This window comes from Petaurus breviceps, unplaced genomic scaffold, assembly GCF_028583685.1.
Source record: "Petaurus breviceps papuanus isolate PSGF00001 unplaced genomic scaffold, PetGlider_PUasm1.0 90294, whole genome shotgun sequence".
In the NCBI taxonomy this organism is placed as follows: Eukaryota; Metazoa; Chordata; class Mammalia; order Diprotodontia; family Petauridae; genus Petaurus; species Petaurus breviceps.
In genome coordinates this window covers 252,173-275,419 of record NW_027187208.1, presented here as the reverse complement: position 1 = coordinate 275,419, position 23,247 = coordinate 252,173, and the positions used below count along the sequence as shown (strand labels likewise).

General features: G+C 35.9%; 1 protein-coding gene across 1 annotated transcript in view; it reads left to right on the top strand.

Annotated features, from left to right (window-relative positions):
- LOC138176906 (zinc finger protein 420-like) overlaps positions 1-21,365 on the top strand; it is a 42,031-nt gene extending 20,666 nt beyond the window's left edge. Inside the window, exons 3-5 of the mRNA XM_069107839.1 lie at positions 1,640-1,766; positions 2,292-2,387; positions 18,155-21,365. Of these exons, the coding sequence (XP_068963940.1) occupies positions 1,640-1,766; positions 2,292-2,387; positions 18,155-20,409 (2,478 nt within the window). The 3' untranslated portion in view covers positions 20,410-21,365. The remainder of the gene's footprint in view (positions 1-1,639; positions 1,767-2,291; positions 2,388-18,154) is intronic.
- Positions 21,366-23,247: the final 1,882 nt, after the last annotated feature.

The window sequence follows — 23,247 nt, the reverse complement described above, 5'->3', positions numbered from 1 at the left end:
CCCTTAAATATTTTATGACAATATCTTAATTTTAATCTATCTATATCCTTTTTGTAAGAAAAAAAATTAAATTCCCTTCCTGTAACCAAAATATTTATTGTTTTTTTATCTGCCTCTCTCACTGTTTCTTGATGTCCTCTACTTATTTTTCATCCATCTTCCATTATATAACCGTAGAGTTCCCAGAGGTACAGTTTTGGAATTTCTTCTCTTCTCTCCCTATACTCTCTCCCTTGGTTATTTCATATGTTCCTGTTAGTTGAATGATCACTTTTATGTTGATGAATCAGAAATCTATATAATCAAACTCGTTCTTTCTTCTTAAATTCAATCCCATGTCTCCAACTGTTTATGGAACAGCTCCACCTGGATATCGTGTTGGTATTTCAAACTTAGCATATCCAAAATGGAACTCATCACTCTGCTCTTTCTGACCTCCCTGTCTCTTTATGCCACCATCCTCTCATGCAGGTTTGAAGGTTCTCTTATGCAGTTATGCAGGCTTGAACCCTGAGTCATTTTAATAATACCTCTCTCAATCAGCTGTCAAGTCTATCAATTCTGCTACTATAAGAGCTCCCATATATATTCTAACTTCTCTAATCTCACCGTTATAATAAAAGTTTAACCCTCTTTATATCTTGCCTGGGAAGTTACTTTCTTTTCTATAGTATATATTTCACATCATCGCCAAAATAATTTTAAGGATCACTTTTGCCTCGTGATATGGTAAAAGTTCTTGGCTGGTGTTTGGGGCCAGCAACAATCTGGCTCCACTAGAGCTCTAACCAGGAATCTTTGCATCTAAGGCAAACTGTACAAAGCATGCCCTCAGGTGTGGATGAGGAGGATAGATGGGAGACATGGGAAAGATTCTGGGGACATTAATTCCAAATTGATGCTGGAGCTCAAGAATCTTACCCTGGCCTGTCAGATTGAAGCCCTCCATTGTAACTTATCATCCTTGTTACTAGATGCCAATTTCAAGTATTGTTGATACTCTTTAAATTTGATGCCCTTGTACAAAAGCCTAGTCATTCTGACCTGGTGATAGCTCATGTTTCCAACCTAGTTTCTTATTCCTCCTTCCAGTAAAATTGAACTTCTCACTCTTGAATTTTCAAACTCAATTGTTGCATTTGCTTTAACTCTTCCATATTTCATTCCTTATCATTTCTGCCTTTTCAGGGCTCATTTTAGATGCTATCTCCTTTGTGTTAACCTTGCTTGTTTCTTCTAGGTGTTGATATCCTTTCCCTGGTCTAATATTCCTTAAGCATTTCTTTTATTTCCTTTTGTATTTATCATTGTGCATGCTCTTTTCTCTCTAGTAGAATTGAACTTATAAGATACATAACTATTTCTTTGTACATAGTAATTCACTTGAACCTCATGGTGAGAGCTGATTTGTCAGGATTACTTTATTGATTAAAAATAAAACTACTTCCTTGCTACAGTGCCTGATGCAAAATGGTATGTATACAATAATGTTTTCCCTAATAAATACTTGATATGGAGCATTAAAAACCTTCAAAACTGTCAGAACTGCTCCATAGATAAACTTTTAATTCTTTGTTTCCATGATGGTCTGTGTGAGATAGTGATAGTTGTTGGCTGAGTTAGAGTGTATTTGTTTCAGGATTCCTTGACATTCAAGGATGTAGCTGTGAACTTCACTCGAGAGGAATGGAGGCAATTGGATCCTTCTCAGAGGGACTTATACAGAGATGTGATGTTGGAGAACTATGGGAATCTTGTGTCCATTGGTAAGAATAGCTTTCCTCTGACTGAGAACCTGTCCATTGGAGTGTCTTCACATTCTTATTTTCTAAAAATCTTTTGTGTGTCTAAGGTGCCCAAGTCAAAATATTTAGTAATATTGAAGAATACATAGATTCTGGGACATCATCTAAATCCATTATGGCCGAAAGTATTTCTTCCCCCTATTCCCAGATGAAATGACTTTGCTCCATGCAGCTAAAGATTAGTAACCACTTCACTGTGCTGGCCCTGAGGCTACCTTACCTGCTTTCTGTTTGCCCAGGCCAGAGATCCTTTGATATTCCAGAATGGATCCTAGTCTGGCATAGAGAAGGTCACATGAAATTTCTTTCTGAACCCCAGTCAACTCTGACTATCTCCCCATACTTTCTGGGAAATAAATATAGAGAAGCCTTCAGAGGTTTTTGATACTATCCTCATATACACTCTTTTCCTTTAAGAGAAAGGGTATAGGTTTGCATTCTGGGATGTGTGTCCATAACATTTTCCTACTTCTACCCCATGAGCAGGACTTCGAGTTTCTAAACCAGATGTGATCTCCCAATTGGAAAGAGGAAATGCACCATGGATGTCAGAGGAAGAATTCCCAAGAAAAACTCGTCTAGGTGAGTGATTGATGATTATACAGAAAGAAGTAAGCATCAACTCAGTTTGTCAGTCATGGACCAGCACCTTTGGAATTTTGGACATAGACTTCCTCAGAGGGCCTCAGGTCTGTGGGTAAGATCTAAAGCTGTGTAGCATGAATTCCCTCATGTTTTCTCCTCTTTCACTTTGCTGATACCTCTGTCTTCTCTCATATTTCCTTGTTTTAGAAAAAGTTTTCTGTTTTTTGTTTTGTTAATTTAAAATAATCTAAAAACATCCACATCAACAAAAACAAACATTTGGATATACAAAGAATAAGGATGATTCATTACTTGACAGACTTCTATTTTATTTTATTTAAAAACGTATATATCACCTTTAACGATATAGGAATAAAAACATGCCATTTACTTTTGTAATGTAAATTTGCTTTTGTCAAAAAAAAATGCCATTTTCTTTTGTGTCTACTTCTGAACTGTCTTCTGTGTATTTTTTTTTTTTGGTTGCTGTTGCTGTTATTGAAAATATATAGAAAACCTTCCTCTTGTTTTTTTGCATTCAGGGCTACCAGCTTCACTACTCAGGTTGTCCATTGGTTACTCTTGTTCTCATTACACGAATGGGCAACCTTTTTTCCATTTACACATTTCTAAAATGATACTACTTAAGCCACTTTTTTCCACATAGATCATCATTGGAAATAGACTACAACCAACTTATGCCCATTGTGCGTCTTTCCATTGCCTTTTGGGTCATTTTGATTTTCTAGATACTGTGAGGTTCTAAGACTCACAACATAACCAAAAAAGTATTCTCCACACCTCCTCCACAGCCTCCTTCCCCCCAAATTGATATAAAAACTTTTTTTTTTAAATGTCACAAAGCAGCTTAGCATTCATACAAGTATGATAGTCCACTTTCATTCAGTTTTTGCCCTATAGATGATAGACTGATTTGCTTAATAATTCTTTGGACTAGCCATCTGCTTGTCATTATGGTCAATAGGCATTTTTCATTCATTTTTTATATAGCTGGCCCAGTCCCTTATGGATTATTAGGCCAGTATCTTTTGAATAGTCAGGGATATCTTTGAAGTATTCTTTTTTGTTTTTCTGTAAGCATTTTATTAAGCACCTACTATGTTCCAGGCAGTGTGCTCAGTGTTGGGGACAGGGAAACGAAAGACATACCAATAAGCTACATAAGCTTTGTGTTTCAAGTTTTACCCACTGTATCAGCAAGCACCCTAGCATCCCCAGGGTGTCTGCCAACACAGGTTCTTAGATCTGCTTTGATAAAGGAAAGCAACTCAAAATGGGTTAACAAGCTTACTTTAATCAGTGAAATATGTATCGTTTACCTAGTTCAGGGGAAAAAGGTCAGCACCCCAAACTTCAGAGTATACAGACAGAATTATCAAGACAGAGAAACAGATCAAGTAGACAAGTTTCCAAACTGTCCAACCATTACATCCATACCAAATCAACATCTGGGTTTTTCAAAGCCAGGGGACTCTCAACAACGGCTTCCCAGAGTCTTATCTGATCAAATCACAGAACACTTCTCAAAGTGAGCCCCCGACTCTGTAGTATTCTTGAGCTTGTGATCAAAACACCATATCATTTACAAATAGAAACATTTAGGAGACATTATCTGTAGAGAATCCCTTCTCCATTTGGACCCTGCATAGGACATCCTACATGACAAAGTCACACACTTTAAAATTCACAATTAATGCTATCTTCATAACATTGAAGTCTGAAATTCTTCTCTCAGTTCATAGGGTTCTATGTATGCTTCTACCCTTTCTCCCTTACTCTTCCTAAACTAGTTCCCTTTGTCTTAACTGTGGTATCTAGTATTTCCACTCTCATTATTATTTTATTCCCTAATATCTACTCTGGATGCGTTTGTCTTACTTCATTTGTGATTCCATATTGAACAGTTCAACTGTACAGTACCATCTATATTTGAATCCCCTTCCACCTTGTTTTGTCATCATTCATATTATCTTAAGTCCCATCCTCAGTGTATCTTCATCATTTCCCTTTTGTACTCCTGTTCTTATGCTGGATGCAGGTGGAAAAGGTCACAGTAATGTCAGCTTGATGTTTATAACAAATTTATGATGTAATTTCATCTAGGCCCTCAGTTATTGTTGTTGTTCAGTTGTTTTTTAGTCACATTCAACTCTTCATGACCCCATTTGGGATTTTCTTAGCAAAGATACTGGAATGGTTTGCCATTTCTTTCTTCAGTGGGCCCTCAGTACCACAAGGAAGATTTTTTTACTCTTCCTTTACTGGTAATCTATCTCACTTCATTCAATGGCTATTTGAATTACTTTTTTCTCAATGTTAATCTTTTTTTTTTTTTAAGCAATTGGGGTTAAGTAACTTGCTCAAGGTTACACGGCCAGTTATTTCTGGGTGTGGTGCTGAGTGTCTGAGCCCGGGATTCGATCTCCAGGTCGTCCCAACACTGGAACCGGTGCTCTTACTTGCTGAGCCACCTGGCCGCCCCTAAGCAACTGGGGTTAAGTAACTTGCTCAAGGTTACACGGCCAGGTGTTTCTGGGTGGGTGCTAAGTGTCTGAGCCCGGGATTCGATCTCCAGGTCTTCTCAACACTGGAGCAGGTGCTCTTACTTGCTGTGCTACCTGGCCGCCCCTCAATGTTATTCTTGATCCCTTTTGTCTCAGCAGATTTCCTATCTTTTTACTTTGCTTAGAGAATGGAGGACTTCTGTTCTGAGTTCCTTCATTTCCACTACTTCATAACTCAAAGCCTTTCCTGATTCTCCACCTAGCCTCCTCTCCTTTCTTGAAATATTTGATGAGGATGTGGTCCTTCCCTCTCTAAGGCCAATCCTTCCAGTTGTGCTCTTGATTCCTATGTACCTCTTTGTCCTTCAGGAGTATTCTCCCTCCATCATTCTAGTTCTTTTATTTTCAGTCTCCCTATGTATTTTTCATTAGCCTATACACATTCTAAAATCTTCTCCTTCCTTAATAAACTTTTACTTTAACCTCATATCCTCTAAGACTAATTGTACCTTTTCTCTTATTTCATTGTCAAACTTATAAAAACAATTTTCAATGCTCTCTGCATCTATTTCTTCACTAGCCATTCATTTCTTAGTCTTTTGCACTCTTTGTCCCCCAAACTCTACTGAGACTTCCATCTTCAAGATTTCTGGGATTCTGGAATCTCAACTGTGAAAACTTTTTCCTTTGTACTATCCATAACTACCTTGACCTATATGAAACTTTTTGACACTTTTTACCATTCTCTCCTGCAAATTTTCTCAATTTTACCATCTTTGAAACTGTTCTTTCCTTTTTTACTCCTTCCAGTTTTCTTGTTCCTCAGTATCTTTCACTGAGAGTCCCACAGGGCTTTATTTTGGGCCTGCTTGTCTTTCTGAATTCCCTTCCTCAGTGATCGCATGGATTCAAGTAACATCTCTAAGCAGATGAATCCCAACTCTTTATATCCAGTCTGGATCTCCTTCTTGACCTCCAGTTCTACATTTTCAGTTATTTTGTGGACAGTATGGAAATGAATTTATTGCTCCAGATATTGTCCAGATAGGGCAGAATATGGTAGAATTGTCAAATCCTTAGAGCTGATTTAACTCAAGCATAGTAGTTGACATTTGCCCTTATTTAATTGAATCTTACTGAGATTTGCTTCATTGTCATAGCCTGTCAGGGTCTTTTTGGGTCCTGATTCTGTTATCCCTTCTGGTTTTATTTAGTAAGCATGTCATCCATACCATGATCTAAAACATAATGAAATTGTTAGACTGAATTGAGTCAAGAAGTGATTGAGACATTCCAATGGATATTTCGTTTTAAGCTGATAATTATTTATTTTTGACTATTCTTTGAATATGGCCATTCTACCAGTCCTAAATTCACTTAACTGTACTATTTTCTATGCTGTATCTCTCAAAATCACATAATCTCATACTTGGAAGAGACTTCAGAGTTTAGCTATGTGGTATAGTTTGTAGAACACTGGGCTTGGAGTCAAGAAGTCATGAATTCAGGTGTGGCCTCAGACACTGCTTCTGTTTCAGTTACTTCATCTATAAAATGGGAAAGATAGTTGCACCTATTTCCTAGGGTTGTTGTGAAGATAAAATGAGATAATATTTGTAAAGAGCTTTGTAAATCTTAAAACATTACATGAATGCTATCTAAAATCATTGTGTTCATCATCATTACTACTTCTGCTACTACCACTACTACTACTTCTTCTATTACTACTGCTACCCAAATAAGAATACCCTTTTTAGCATACCTGATAGTCATCTATCTAGTCCTTGCTTTAAGACTTCTGTTTGGATCCATTAAAAATTGCATAAGAGAAATCAGTTGCTTTGCTAAAAATCTAGCAAAACTATATCTCTTACATTCCATTTATGCATCAGTTTACTAAACCTCTCCAAAAAGGAAGTGAGATTAGTTGAACATGATGAATTCTTGGTAAACTCATACTTCATTTTTGTGAACATTTCTTCCCTTTTTATATGTTTAATAACTATCCCTTGGATAATAAATTCTAGGATTTTGCCAAGAATCTAAGTTAAACTTAAATCACTTGTGATATACAATGTAGAGTTTTACAGTTCTTTATTTTGGGGCAAATTGGGACAAAAATTACTATTCTTCAGACCTGTAGATTCTTTACTCTTTTCCATTTGCTTTGCCTTAGTTGTATCTGCCCATTCTTTTAGATATTGGAGAACAGTCCTTGCCTTCAAAATTATTAGAATTGACGTCCTGAGTCTGATGTCAACCGAGTTGATAACTCTTTAATAAACATCTGTTGGAAATTGTCTGCTAGACACACTTACCTGAGGTCTTCTGAACATCCATTTATTTCAAACAAATTTCCTGCCTTTCCTTGTATAATAAAGTCAATTTGTTCAGTCACATTTGTATAGCATTAATCAATTCCCTTCTAAAATCCTAGTGCAGAGAGCAGCTGAGTGTAGCAGAGGTTTGTGCATGGGAATCTAACAGAATGAAATTAATGGCTTTTTTGTACTTCACTCTCCCCTTACGGCAGTTTTTAAAAGCAAGTCTTCCATATTCGGTGCTACTCTTTTCCTGAAGGCTCCTGCCCATAAGAATTATATTAAGTTGTCTTTCATTCCAAGATAAGGATAACTTGACCACCTAATTTCTCAGACTGATCACTATCCTCCTTGATAGAGGAGGTAGAATCTAAGACAGTAGTAAAGCACTTTCCATTCTTCTGGCATGGAGGGTGGGTGAATATTGACACTTTTCCATTCTTTCAGATTCTCTTAGTCAAGAGGCTAGGTGTGAAATCAAGAAGTCAGCTCCAAAGAAGGGCACTTGTACAGGATTATCATCCAAGAAAATGCTCACAAAGGATGTCCCCTGGGATTCCAAGGTGGGAGAAGCATGGGAATGTGATATCAGGTTAGAGAAGCGGAAGGGCAACCAGGAGCAACAAGGCAGACAAATAACAATCACTCACAGAAAAACCTTGAATAAACTGAGAATGTACAAATATAATACATTCCAGAAAAGTTTCAGGTCAAAGTCCAGCTTTGTTCCAAAACAGAGAGATCCTCCAGGCCAGAGCCCCCATATAAATTTGGTATACTTCAACAAAGATTCAAACAGTTTTCAGACCTAACTAGACATAATGGGTGCTTCTCAGGGAAAAACCTTTGTAAGTCCACTAACTTCAATTGCCACATAGATTTTATTCAACTTCATGTAGCAAATTCTAGAGATAATAAATCATATGAATGTAAAGAATGTGGAAAAGCCTTCAGTCAGAAGGGAAACTTGATTGATTATCAGAGAATTCATACGAGAGAAACCTTTTCAGTGTCATGAATGTAGGAAGACCTTTGGTTGGAGTGGAAACCTTACTGCACATAAGAGAATTCACAGTAGAGAAAAGCCCATTCAGTATAATGAAAGTTGGAAATACTTTACCAATAGGGAAAGCCTTACTGAACTTCAGAAGATTCACATGGGCAAGAAACCCTTTGAATGTATTGCACATGGGAAAACTTTCAGTATAAATTCATGCCTTAATCAACATCAGAGAATTCATACTGGAGAAAACCCCTTAGAATGTGATGATTGTGGGATAACTTTTAGCCAGAAGGGAAACCTTACAGAACATCAGAGAATTCGTCTAAGAGACAAACCCTTTGAATGTAAAGAATGTGGGAAGGCCTATAGTCACAGAACATCCTTTTTTAATCATCAGAGAATTCATGCTGGAGAGAAGCCCTTTGAATGTAAGGAATGTGGGAAAGCATTCAGCCAAAGGAAATACCTCATTCAGCATCAGAGAATTCATACTGGAGAGAAGCACTTTAAATGTAATGAATGTGGAAAAACTTTCAACCAGCAAGCACACCTTACTGTACATCAGCATATTCATAAAGCAGAGAAACCCTTTAAATGTGATGAATGTGGAAAAGACTTTAGACAGAGAGGAAGTCTTACTGAACATCAGAGGATGCATGCTGGAGAGAAAACATTTAGATGTAATCAGTGTGGGAAAATCTTTAGCTATAGGAGCAACCTTATTGAGCATCAGAGGATTCATGCTGGAGAGAAGCCCTTTGAGTGTAATCAATGTGGGAAAACATTCTGCTATAGGACAAGCTTTACTGTACATCAGAGACTTCATAGTGGAGAGAAACCATTTGAATGCATTGAATGTCAGAAAACTTTCAGTAAAAACTCACATCTTACTCGACATCAGAGAATTCATACTGGAGAGAAACCCTTTCAGTGTACTGAATGTGGGAAAGCTTTCACTGAGAAGAAAAGCCTTACTAGACATCAGAGAGTTCATTCTGGGTAATAACCCTGTGAATGTGAGTGGGAAACTTTGTAGTTATCAGAGAAACTATTAAACACCAGAGAATTCACATAGAAATTATATAGATTATGATGGTTTTGGGAAAGCTTTCAACTATAACTTTTTATTTATCCTTATAAAATTAATTATGGAGGAAAAAATCATGATGTGAGAAAACTTTCAGTACCATCTGCATCCTTATGAAGTCTCAAGAAGTTCAGGCTTCAGGAAAAATGTATGGATGAAATAATGACAGGGATCCTGTGATGGGTATTTTATTCCTATCAAGTATCGGAGACATGGGAATGTAGTGATGTGAAATATGCTTCATTTACATTTGTCATTTGCTAAATATTGAAAAGTCTAAATGGCATAGTTTATCATCAGCTCTAATATCCTTTAGTGCTTTGTGAGAGAAAAGCTTATTGTTTTGTACTATATGCCCCTCCTTCTGATATTAGCTACCATGAGGTGAAAGTAGGACTCTCAGTACAAAAATGTTTCTGTTACAGCTGATATAGGTTTTTAAATAGCCTAACTGCTAAATTAAAAAAAAAACTGTTAAAGGTTCTGAAATATTGTATAATTATTTAGGTAGTTTAAGGGATTTTTTCTTCTTTTTTGTTTCTGGAGTAATCATCAGTAAAACATTAAGTCTTAGACAAGAATATAAAATGATCTTACATAAAATATAAGCTTTGTCATATCCAGTCTCCTAAATAAAAAAATACTAATTTTAATAAGGTAGTAACAGTGTCATGCTTCCTTTTGTTTTTCTGAGCTTTGTATTTTATGTTTTTGTTTTTGTTGTGCTTGAACTATGGCCATACCTAAGAACAAACCTATGACTGTACTATTCTGTTCTAAAACTGAAACTTGAGGTGTTATCTTTTGTGGACTGGCACATTATTATACTTAATAACAATGCCTCTGGAAAATTTCCTAATCTTATTATGAACAAACTGTTAACTAGGACAGTCAGTCATTATTATATTAGTTTACCTTATTTGATGTTAAAAACAAAACCAAACAAAACCTGACCTTAAAGGTTAATACTCTCATCATTGCTCTGTGTCTACCACTTTGTCCATTTCCAGCAAATATTTAATTAAATCTTTTTATATTTTATTTATTTATTTCTAGCATTTTTAATTTTCTTTTATGAGTTATCTCCAGTGGTATATAATCAATCAGAAAATACTAGAGTTTATTTTTCCACAACCACACAATAGTTAGCAAAATCGCTCCCCAACACCTTAACTCCTTATCGTATCAAGTAATTCAACTGGATACAACCTCCATACCATCTAACAAGTAGGATTAAGCCTACTCAGTGAGCAAAGTAAGAGTTAATATAGTACAAGCAAGAAGTGTCAAAACATCTTAATTCTACCATACTCCCAGGTGCTGCCTGAAGTAGATTAAAATATAATTGGGGAATATTTAAAAAAATAAGTAAAAATACAACAAAACATAAATGATGTTAATTTTTATTTTTCTAAGTCAAAATGCTTCCCACAGTATCCATTTCTATTTGAATTTGACACCACTAATATAAGCAACTGTATCTTAGTCTAGAGCGTTGGTGATAACTTTAGTTGCTTTTTTAGCACTATAATTAAAAATCCTTTGCTCTTTGAAAATAGGGGCTGTTTTTTCTCTTTGTATCTGTTCTTAGTTCAGTGTCTGGGACATAATTAGTACTTAAATGTTTGTTGACTAACTATTGACATTACTACTAAGTTTGCCCAGAATACAATTAAATCTTAAAAAAAAAAAAGTACCTTCACATTTGACTATAATATGACAATCCCGACCAATTACACAACTAAACTTGAACCATCTTATACTGGAGAATGTTTTGAAGCCAAAGCCACAAAACTAAATTTGAAGAGAACACTTTATGAAAATACAAAATACAACATGGTGCATGAATTCAAATCAAGTCTGATGATATGAAATAATAATAGCTAACATAAAATGCTTACTATGAGCAAGTCAATGTGCTAAGCACTTTATAATTATCTCATTTGATCTTTACAACAACCCTGGGTGATAGGTACTATTATGTTATTCTCTCCATTTTACAGTTGAGGAAACTGGCAGAGTTAAGTAACTTGTCCAGGATCACACCCACAACTAGTAAATGCCTGAGGCAAGATTTGAACTCGGGGTTTCCTGAGTGCAGGCTGGGCACTCTAGTCACTATGCCACATAGCTGCTCATTACTATAATTTAGTTACATAATCTAATAACTAACACCTAAAAATCTTAACCACTATTGAACTTATTAACTTTAATAATTAACCAAAATTCCTACTTAAGGAATTTTGGATCTCTTCTAGTTGTATTCCCTAGTCTTAGAAATTTTAACTGGCTCTTTTTAAATACACTTTATGCTCCAGATCCATTAATTGCTTTTTCTTCATTATAAAAACAAAAATAATGGATAATTCATCTGAAATCTTTAACCTAATGATGATATTCCCTGCATTCTGCAAAAAATACCCCACTTAGATTTAATCATATGTAGCACAGTGATACTGAATTCTTGAAAGCCAAACCAATGGACTGCAGGATCTGTAAATATTTAAAGTACAATCCTCTTGGTAGTTTTTGTCTGAGGAATAGCTTAGCTAAGTGTACAAGGAAGTTAATTAATCACCCTTAGGTTCATAAAAGTTCCTAATAGTTGGCATTGCTTTATATTGCTTTAAAGTCTGCAGAGTTCTTTATATACATTTAGATATGCATAAACAACCCTGTTGGGCAGGTATACTATTCCCATTTTACAGATAGGAAGCTGAGACTTAGAAGAAGTTAATTGTATTTCCCTGCATCACATAGCTAGTAAATGTCTGAAGCAGTATTGAAACCCACGTCTTCTTCACGCTGTATCTTTATCCAATATTCTTTATTGTCCCTAGCCAGAATGTAATAAATTCTTTGGCAATAGCAACCATGATCCTCAAGAAAAACCAAATCAAACCACATAACAGCCCTTGCTTCTGTGGGGCCTGTTTCTATAGGGATGGTAGTAAAGGGCATAAAAGGGAGAAGAGGGTGCTGAGAAGCAGTGTTTAAAAAACATAAAGATAAATTTAAACTGATGCTCTCAGTACGAGATCCCCTTTCAGGGGTTCAAACTTCATCTTTTATGTATTTTCTTATATTCTTGGCACTAGCTGAACTTGCATTTTCTTTTGAAGGTATCATATCCTACCACTCTTGATATTCTCCCCCACTCTGTGGCTCTTTAACTCAGAGTGTCAGTAGGAAATCAGCATATTCCTTATACCTCTCATTTTATTCAGAAATCTCCTTTGAGGTCCACAACATTCAGTTGTATCCTTTTGTTCCATTCATTCTACCAGTGTACTCAACTCGTCATCAGGAACTTTAGCACCTGACTTAGTCTTCTTTCCACTGATATCAGGCTCATTACCTTAAATATATTGAACTCACTTCAGTTTGCAGAGTTGAATGACATTCATCTTCACCCTTCTGGAGATACCTATAGAGGTGCTGTATGTTTTACCATCACTTGAAACTTCCTTTGAACTTCCAAGTTAATGAGTTCCAAAATTTACCTCCAGGACCACAGGGTCCAGTCCTTTGGTTTAGCCCCCTACATTGCTTTTTTTTGGATATGCTTTTTGGTCATGAAACTTGTTCCTTAATTCTTAGTGCTCTTCCAGTCCATCGCTTCCACTTTGACCTTTTCTCCTTTACAATCTTGAGGCAATATTTTAACAGTACATTGGCCTCTACCCTTTGTGACTTGAATCTCTGCCTCTTATCCTTCTTTCATTCATCCCTTGCCAACCCTGGTTTGCTTCCTACTTTGCCTTGGTCACCTCTGCTCTACAGGTTCTAAGTTCAGGTGGCAAAAAAGCCATACAGGCTAACTAGGTCTACAGTTTCATGGTCTTGTAACATTATCTCAACCCAGACTGCTATAGCTTCAGGAACATTTTTTATTAAGTATAAAGCACCAAGGATGCAAGACAAAAGGAAACAGACCTTTCTCTTAAGGAACTTGCATTTTGCTGATTTATTACAAACACCTTTATTTCATATTCATTCTTTAAAAAAAAAATTCCAAATTTAACAAACACCTAAATAAAAGGATATTTCCATATAGTTAGTAGAATAGAAAAAGGCTTAAAGGTTTGTATGTGAAACTGCAGATCTTTGTTATATATAGCTTGCTTTTCAAGTATATAATAAATTTAGCCTCTTGTATTTAAAGCTGTCTTCATTCTGAGCTTTTTTTTCTCTGCATTTTAAAAAAGATGCCTCAAAGACCCCCTTTTCAGATATACTTGTTATTCCACTTCCAGTAGTGACTATTCCAAAACTTTTCTTTCCTCAAATCTTCAAACTCTACACCTAATCTTACTTTGTCTGCAGTTGTCTCTGGCTTTTATTTTATCTCTTCACACTCTCTCACACTTCACATCCTATATTCTCACACCTATATTGACATTCTCACCCTTTTCTCTGGTCTCTTAAGTTGGCTTCTTGCCAACTCTAACACTCAACTTGTTTACTGACCTTGCCAATAATTACCCCCCCCCTTTTCTCTATTTTTTTTCCTGTTTATTGGCTTTTTCTCCTTTGCTTACAAATGTGAACTCCGCAAAAGTATCCAGAGCATCTGAAAATCACATCAGGAATCCCCTTAAGAAGAGAATTTGGGAAGTGTTGGACATGAATGATAAGGCATACTTGATGAAAAAGTGAAATTGATTATGTTCTAACAGGAAATAACTGGTTACTGCTATGGATGTCATTTCTAAACTAGCTATGTACAGTTAGACCACCAGTATATTTGTGCAAAGATTAAAATTACTACCGAAGAAGAAAGCATAAAAAAATCCAGAACATGTGGCACATAATTGAGGGATCTTTCTTCTGACCTATTTAAATGGAAAAAAAGATAAAAGAGCAGGCATTGACACAACTCTTGAAGTTTGTTAAGAAAGTCTAACCAATAATTAATCACTACAAAGTCCAAAAGTGCATAGAACAACCTCTGCCATTAACTGACCACCTTGCAAAGAAAGAAATATTACAGTCAAAGATAACACTTGTTCAGACTAGTAAAATATATCTAAAAGTCTTATGGAGAATGGTGGAAGATGATAATGGTCTATCTGATCTATAATAAGAAGCAATAAAGAAAAAGAGTTTAAATCAAACTTAGAGACCCAACTAAGTAAAATCCTCCTAAGCATATTTGAAGGATGAAACTGAAAGGAATACAGCAGATAGACTAAATTAGGGAAAGATTTATTTAAGGAGGATTGAGGATTTATTTAATAAATTCCTCTCCTGTTCAGTAACGGTGGAATCATCACATTTGGACCCAACATTGCTACATGAAGATGTAGAAATGATAGTAAAGCAAACCAAAGTAAGAACAGCTTGCCTTAGAGCAAATATATTATAGGCAACTCGGTTTTGAGGATATAGAGGGATTGATATTAAAGATATCTGAAAGAGGGGAGGACAAATGGTAGGGGAAAAAATCTGACCTTTTTACTGTTTCAAAATGATAAACAGAAGATATCAAGACTGATCCATAAGTGTACTTTTTATCTCATATATAATTATTTTATGAGTTATGTACATATGAATACAGAGCATCCTTATTAAATGTTTGAGAAGGGAATAGCCAGGCATTTTACAGATGTTCTGTGTCTTCACTCTTACAAAACTGACTGAATGACTATGACTAAGAACATTGAGGCATCTCCTAAGTCAGTTGTAAACTCAGAGATGTACCTATTCACACAGAAAAAAAAATGGGTAAGGATGGTCATTGTACAGATTATGACATATATTGGAATGGACAGCTCATAGTGTTGGTCCATCAATACAGAGATCTTGGACAGATTCTACAGAGGCACAGTGCCTAGAATTGAAGAGGAGAAAAACAGTCTGGATTACCTTTAGGTATGTGCAAAAGTATTGTTCATGACACTGGACTTCAGCATGGAACAGACATTCATGTTTTTTATGGCAGTAGTCATTTGGTAATACTGTATGACTACAAGTGAATGTCATCCAAATAACAGTTGCGAGGTTCATGGTAGGCATAAGTAGGTTTCAATATATTACCAAGGAATTGTGTAAATGAATGAAAAAGCATTTAATAACTTATTACCTGCCAGCTACTGTGTTAAATAAGTAGGGATTGTGCAAATTCAAAATTAAGGCAGTTCCTGTTGACAATGAGCTCACATTATAATGGGAGAGACAATACACAATGGATTATATTGGCAAAGCAATGGTGTTTTGGTAAAGGAAGTCACAGGCATGATCAGTATAACAGTAGGAGAGTCAATTGACACGTCCTTTTCAGAAGCATGGTTGTGTTTATTTGAGTATAGTTCTGATAACAAGAGGTAGAAAAGAAGCGGGCAGGTCTGTGCATAGCAACATGTCTGAAAGTGACTGACATGAAATAGCATGGTCAAATTTGGACCTGACTAGATATAGTGAGGTTTGGCCCATTTGGACAGTCTACCCCAGGGCAAGAGTACCAAAATCTGATGTAGGCAAACATGATATACTAATCAAGTTTAGTTGTTCATATGAAGCTGGAAGACATAGCTAACAAAATAGATAGAATACAAAGACATTTTGATCAGATATGATGAGCAGAATCTCATTAAGATAAAATTCAATAGTCATTTGGCTTTAGTCCTTCATAATTAACTGCCTGTCAAACATTTTAGTGTTAAATTGAACTCAAAATCATTTTGGAGAATTTCATAATCATAGTTGTATTTCACTTTGTAGTATATCTATTCAATTATTGTATAGACATATGTACTATTTTTTTTTGGAGGGGGGAAGGTAGAACAATTGGGGTTAAGTGACTTGCCCAAGGTCCCACAGTTTTGTGTGTGTGTGTGTGTGTGTGTGTGTGTGTGTGTGTGTGTGTGTGTTAAGGGTCTGAGATCAGATTTGAACTCGGGTCCTCCTGACTCCAGGGCCAGTCTTCTATTCACTGCGCCATCTAGGCCACCCCTGCCTATCAAACATTTTAAACTGAATATTCTCCAGGTATCTCCAACTGAATATGTCTGAAATAGTTAATTATTTTTCTTCCCAAACTCTGCGCCTCTTCCAAAATTCAAAATTTAATATTTTTGTTTATGGTATCACGGTCTCATTTGCCCAAGTTTGCAATCCTTTTACTCCTTTTTCTTATTTACCTTACAAATGCAGGCACTTGCCAAGTTTTATTCTATTTCTGTGTTACATCCATTCTTCCCTTTCTGCTTAACATGACTACCACCCTCGTTTAGATTAATCACTTCTTTTCTGAAGTATTGCATTAGTTTTTAATTGCCTGTTTGTCTCATCTTCCCTCTCTCTCTCCTATCTTACATATGACTTCAAAGCAGATTTTATTTTTCTTATTTTGAACTTAATGGACTCCCAAAGAAGAGAACATTTCCATGTAAAGAGAATAGAAAAAGAGGCTATGTGAAATAATAAAATTTTGATGTACAACTTCCATTTAAAAAACAATACATAATAAATTTGTAATGTTACTTTCAAAGCTGTTCTGTGTGTGCTTCTGAACTAAATGCATTTAAAAAAATTCTTCAGTCAGGGCGGCTAGGTGGTACAGTGAGTAGAGCACCAGCCCTGAAGTCAGAACTGAGTTCAAATTCGGCCTCAGATACTTAACACTGACTAGCCGTGTGACCTTGAGCAAGTCACTTAACCCCAGTTGCCCTCCAAAAAGCAAAAAAAATTACTTTTCAGTGACCCTTTTTTATTTCTTGGCAATACTGTTGCTAGCTTTTCCTCTCCACTTTTCCCTTTCTCCCAAATGAAAATTAAAAAGAAAGAAAAACAGTCCTTATAGTAAATAAGCATAAAGAAAATAAATGAAATCTATCAATTTATGGAGGTTTGCTCAGATGTCTCAGAAACTGTCCATTTATCATTTCTTGTGGCACTGTATTTAATTATATTCACATACAGTGATTTTTTTTTGTCATCCCCTAGTTGATGGATACAAATAGTTGTATACATTTCTTTACTATGACAGAACCGCTAAAATATTTTTGTGCAAAAGGTTAATTTTCCTCTTTCTTTGATCTCTTTGGGGTGTAGGCTTAGTAGTGGTATCATTGTTTTAGAGATATGTATATTTTAGTGATTTGGGGAGCTTAGCTTCAAATTGTTTTCCAGAATGTTTGAACTAGTTTTCAATTCTACTTAACAGTGAGGATACGAGTATGCCTGTTTTCCCATAGCCTATCCAATCATTTTCCCTTAAAAAAATATTTTTGGTTAATCTGAGAGGTAAAACAATTAGAGTGGCTTTCATTTTAATTTTTTACATTATCAGTGATTTGAAACATTTTTTCATATGGTTGTCAATAGTTTGGATTTCTTCCTTTGAGAACTGACTTCATATTCTTTAACCATTTCTAAGAGAATGGTTGTCATTCTTATATATTTGAATTCGTTCCTTACATATTTTGGATACTAGACCTCTATTAGAAATTTCCTACAAAGATTCCTTCTCTCGCCATTTAACTGTTTTAATTCTATTTTAGCTGTATTGATTTTGTTTGTGAAATTTAGTTTCTATTTTGTATAATCCAAATTGTACATTTATTTTTTAAAAATGTATCTTCTCCTCTTTATAGTTGTAAAAGGTTCTTTCTTCCCTGCTCATCTAATTTATGTTGTGACCTTTTTATACTTCTTTTGCTAAATGGTCTGAGAACTTTTCTTTTGAGATGAGAACCTGTTGACTACCTAACTCTCTTTTCTAGGTTGATCATCATCCTTCTTGATGGAAGAAGCAGAATCTAAATCTTTTTTTTAATAAAATAGTTTCCAAATAAATATTGATACTATTTCTTTATTTCTTTCAGATTATTTTAGTCTGGAAACTAAGCATGAAACTGAACATTCATCTTCAAAGCGGACTAGTTGTACAGGAATATCCAAGGAAGGACTCAGAAAAGAAGTCACTTGGGATTCCAAGAGGAGAGAAATTCGGGAATGTGATATCAAATTAGAGAGGCAAGAGAACAACCAGGAGAAACAATCCAGACAAGTAACAAACAATCCCAGAAAAATATCTAGTGACTATAATACATTGTTGGGAAGTTTCAGCCCAGGGTCAGTCTTTGTTCCACAACAGAGAGTTACTACAGGAAAGAATCTCCTTAAATATAATCGAATCTCCTTAGGGAAGAAGCTTTCTAAGTACAATAAATACAGGAAGCCCTTTAGTTACCACTCAGATCTTATTCAATTTCGAATAACAAATTCTGGAGACAAATCATATATATGTCATGAATGTGGGAAAGCCTTCGGTCAGAGGAGATACCTTATTGAACATCAGCGAATTCATACAGGACAAAAGCCCCATAAATGTAATGAATGTGGAAAAGCCTTTATCCAGAGAGGAAACCTTACATCACATCAAAGAATTCACACAAGAGAGAGACCCTTTGAATGTAAAGAATGTGGGAAGGCTTTTAGCCAAAGGGGTCACCTTACTGAACATCAGAGAATTCATACTGGAGAGAAACCCTTTGAATGTAAAGAATGTGGAAAAGCCTTCAGCCATAGGGGGCATCTTGCTGAACACCAGAGAATTCATACTGGAGAGAAACCCTTTGCATGTAATGAATGTGGGAAAGCTTTTAGCCACAGGACATCCCTTATTTATCATAACAGAATTCATACTGGGGAGAAACCCTTTAAATGTAATGAATGTGGAAAAGCCTTTAGTCAGAGGGGAAACCTTACTGAACATCAGAGAATACATACTAGAGAGAAACCCTTTGAATGTAATGAATGTGGGAAAGCCTTTAGCCACAGGGGTCATCTTACTACACATCAGAGCATTCATACTTCAGAGAAACCATATCTTTGTAATGAATGTGGAAAAACCTTCAGCCAGCGAGGAAACCTTATTGAGCATCAGAGAATTCATACTGGTGAGAAACCCTTTGAGTGCAATGAATGTGGGAAAACCTTTAGCAGAAGGGGATACCTTCCTGAACATCAGAGAATTCATACTGGAGAGAAACCTTTTCAGTGTAATGAATGTGGAAAAGCCTTCAGCCACAAAGGTAGTCTTACTGAGCACCAGAGAATTCATACTGGAGAGAAACCTTTTCAGTGTAATGAATGTGGGAAAACCTTCATAAAAAACTCACGTCTAGCCCAACATCAGAAAATTCATACTGGAGAGAAACCATTTGAATGTACTGAATGTGGGGCAATGTTCAGCCAGGAAGAGAAACTTATTGAACACCAAAGAAGGCATGCTGGAGAGAAGCCTTTTGAATGTAAAGAATGTGGGAAATTCTTTAGTCGGAAGGGATACCTTACTGAACATCAGAGAATTCATGCTGGAGAAAAATCATTTGAATGTAAAGAATGTGGGAAATTCTTTAGTCGGAAGGGTTACCTTACTGAACATCAGCGAATTCATGCTGGAGATAAATCCTTTGAATGTAGTGAATGTGGAAAAGCTTTCAGCCAAAGGAAGTACCTTACTCAGCACCAGAAAATCCATACTGGGGAGAAACCCTTTGAATGTAATGAATGTGGGAAAGCCTTTAGACAAAGGGGACATCTCACAGCACATCAGAGCATTCATACTGCAGAGAAACCCTTTGAATGTAATGTGTGTGGAAAAGCATTCCGACAGAGAGGAAGCCTTACTGAACATCAGAGAATGCATGCTGGAGAGAAACCTTTCGAATGTAATGAATGTGGGAAAGCGTTTAGTCACAGGAGCAGTCTTACTGAACATCAAAGAATCCATGCTGGAGAGAAACCCTTTGAATGTAACAAGTGTGGGAGAGCCTTCACCCACAGGAAATCCTTCATTTACCATCAGAGACTTCACAGTGGAGAAAAACCATTTGAATGTAATGAATGTGGGAAAGCCTTCAGTGACAACTCTTATCTTACCTTACATAAGAGAATTCATACTGGAAAGAAACCCTACAAGTGTACTCATTGTGAGAAAGCTTTTAGCCAGAGAGGAAACCTTACTGAACATCAGAGAATACATACTGGAGAGAAACCTTTTGAATGTACTGAATGTGGGAAAGCCTTTACCCACAGGAAATCCCTTATTTATCATCAGAGAATTCATGCTTGAATGAAACTCATTGAGTGCAGTAGCTGTGGGAAATTTTTTAGCCACAGCAGATACCTTAATTCACACTGAGAAGTTTTTCAAAAGTAATGAGTGTGAAAATCACTTATCTACAAAGGGAAGCTTAATGAACATCAGAGGATTTATACTGTAATCATGGTGATCCCTGAGATATAATCAGAAACTTTATAATATTGAAAAATTATACATAATGCATGTGGGAAACCTTCAGTAGTAACTGAAGCCTTAGAAAGCATCAGATAACTCTAAATTAAAGGAAAACTTTATGAATGTATTTACTATGAAAAATTTTAGAGTAGTTTATCTTTCATCAAATGTTAGAGACTACATACAAGATTATTGGTGGAATTGTGGTGTACTGCATAGAGTACTGGATTTGGAGACAGGAAGACCTGAGTTCCAAACATGCCCCAGACAGTTATTAGCTGTGTGACTCTGGACAAGTCACTTAACTGCTCTCAGCCTCAGTTTCCTCATCTGTAAAACAAAGATAAATGGTAGCACCTACCTCACAGGATTGTTGTGAGGATCAAATGAGATCAAATAAGATAATGTATAAAGTACTTTGCAACCTCAAAGCATTATATAAATGCTAGCTATATGTGATAATGTGGAGAATGCATAATGAAGCCCTGTCAGGTTGTTGTTGCTGTTGTTCTTAATACAGACAGTTGTTGCTTTCCATAAGTGTGCATTACTCAAGTCTGACACCCTATGGGTGAGCAGCCAATACCCACCCCTGACCCCAGGGCACTGAAGTAGCTTGGGCTGCTTGGGCATAGTTCTAGGAAGAGGGAGAGGTCTGCATAAAGGTCCACTTATGATAAGCAAGAACCATCTGTATTAGAGAGTAAAGATGACAGAGTTTGTCATCATCTCCTTTGTACTTAAATGCTCTGAGGAAGAAAAATTAAATCTTATTTCTTTCCTTCCTATAATACATACTGGCTGCCAAATGATTGCTGAATTATGTGCATTAGTGTAGCTGGTGTTTGGGTGCAGAAATAGGGCCTGAAGTACAATATATTTTTTAAGCTATTCAGTAAAGTTTCTGAAATGCCATATATTCACTTATCTATATCTTTTATATTCTTTTAAAATATTCTAGTTATAGTAAAGACATAATTTTAAAGCATATTACATTGGAAAAGAACATTAGTGTTGAGAGTTAGAGGACCTGGATTCAAATCCCTCCCACACTCCCTCTGTGACATTGGACAAATCACAACATCTCTTTGCGACAGTTTGGGTTTGGTTTTTCATCTGTAACTTGAGGGGGTTGAAGTAAATGGTCGCTATGATCCCTTCCTTCTCAAGGTCTATGATTGTCATAAACTGTTATAATGAGTTTTCTCAATAAAAAAAAAATATATATATATATATATATATAAGTTAATGATGTTAAACTATGAGCAAAAATGTCTTCATAGCTTTCATTTGCCTCTCAGAATTCTTTCTTTTGCATGATTTATCACTGTTGCTGCTTCTGCTGTTTTAATGATAGTAGAGAAAGCACTGGACTAGGAGTGAGAAAAAGTGGAATTGAATTCGAATCCCATTTCCTACACATTTAAGCGGTATGACCCTGTATAGATCACTTTTACCTCTTTTAGCCTCAATAGCTTAATCTTTAAAATGGGGATGATAATAACTCTGCACAAAAACCTTTTTCTGGTACACCGTGCCATGGAGATCCCTCTAATTCCTCAAGAGTGCAGAGTAAAGCAAATCAGTCTCTGACAGTTTTTGACAAAACTGAAAATACACATCTCATGACACACTTTATCTTCTTTCTGAGGAACAGTGCAGCTAAGTATGTGAAGGATCATCAATATGTTTCAGTAATTTATTAATTTTGTGATCATAGCTATTCACAAAACAAAAAATACAATAGAACCCCCAATCCTGTAACATCCCATTTGCTTCTAAAATGATAGTGGCAAAATCATTTAAAAATGTGGCAGAGGGTGCTGAGAGTGGCAGTTTTCATGTCATGTATAATTTTTAACTTGTTGCTGTTAATATGAAATTGTTAGTTAATTTCCCTTCATCCTTCTTCCCTCGACATTCGCACCTCCTGGCACTAATACGACTTTTTCTAAAAAATGCCTCATCTTATCATCTCCTAAGATGTCCACTTTTCTCGTGCTTCCTGTCTCATAACATAGAAGAGTAATCAATCAACAGGTTTCTTATTCTCCACAATTACTTCCAGGCCCTTCTTTTTTCATCACTCAGAACTTATTCCTTTGAAATTTTCGTGGCAATTGTATGACCTGTCCCATTCATTCCCCCAACCTCGTTTATATTCAAATGGATCCATATTTAGCAAAAATTTTAGCATCTGACATGTCTTCATTCTGTTCTTAGTCCTGTTATCATAGACTTCAGTACTCATGTTTCTGAACTTTCCCTTTTTCTGGCCTCTTAATTCATCAGTGTCCTCAACTCCTGTGACCTCTGTTTCCACTCTGCTGTAGTCACTCATAGGGGGTAGTCACATTTTTTTTTGCCTCACTATGAAAATTCCCCACTTCTCACTACATTTTTTCCTTCTTGCTTACAATCTTAGAATTGAAAGTTTCTTGAGAAGTAATCTAGTCCAATTCATACTTAAATACCAACTCCTTAGCAGAGATTCTTAATTGGGGATTATTTGCCTTTTTAATATTTTGGAAAACTTATTTAACTGATTTCCTTTGCAATCTTATGTATTTTTTTTTCTAATTTTTTTAAACCATTAAGTTGAGATGGGCTTTATCTCTCTCTCACACACACAGAGTGTTTATTCTTTGCTTAAAGACCCACAGTGGAGGCAAA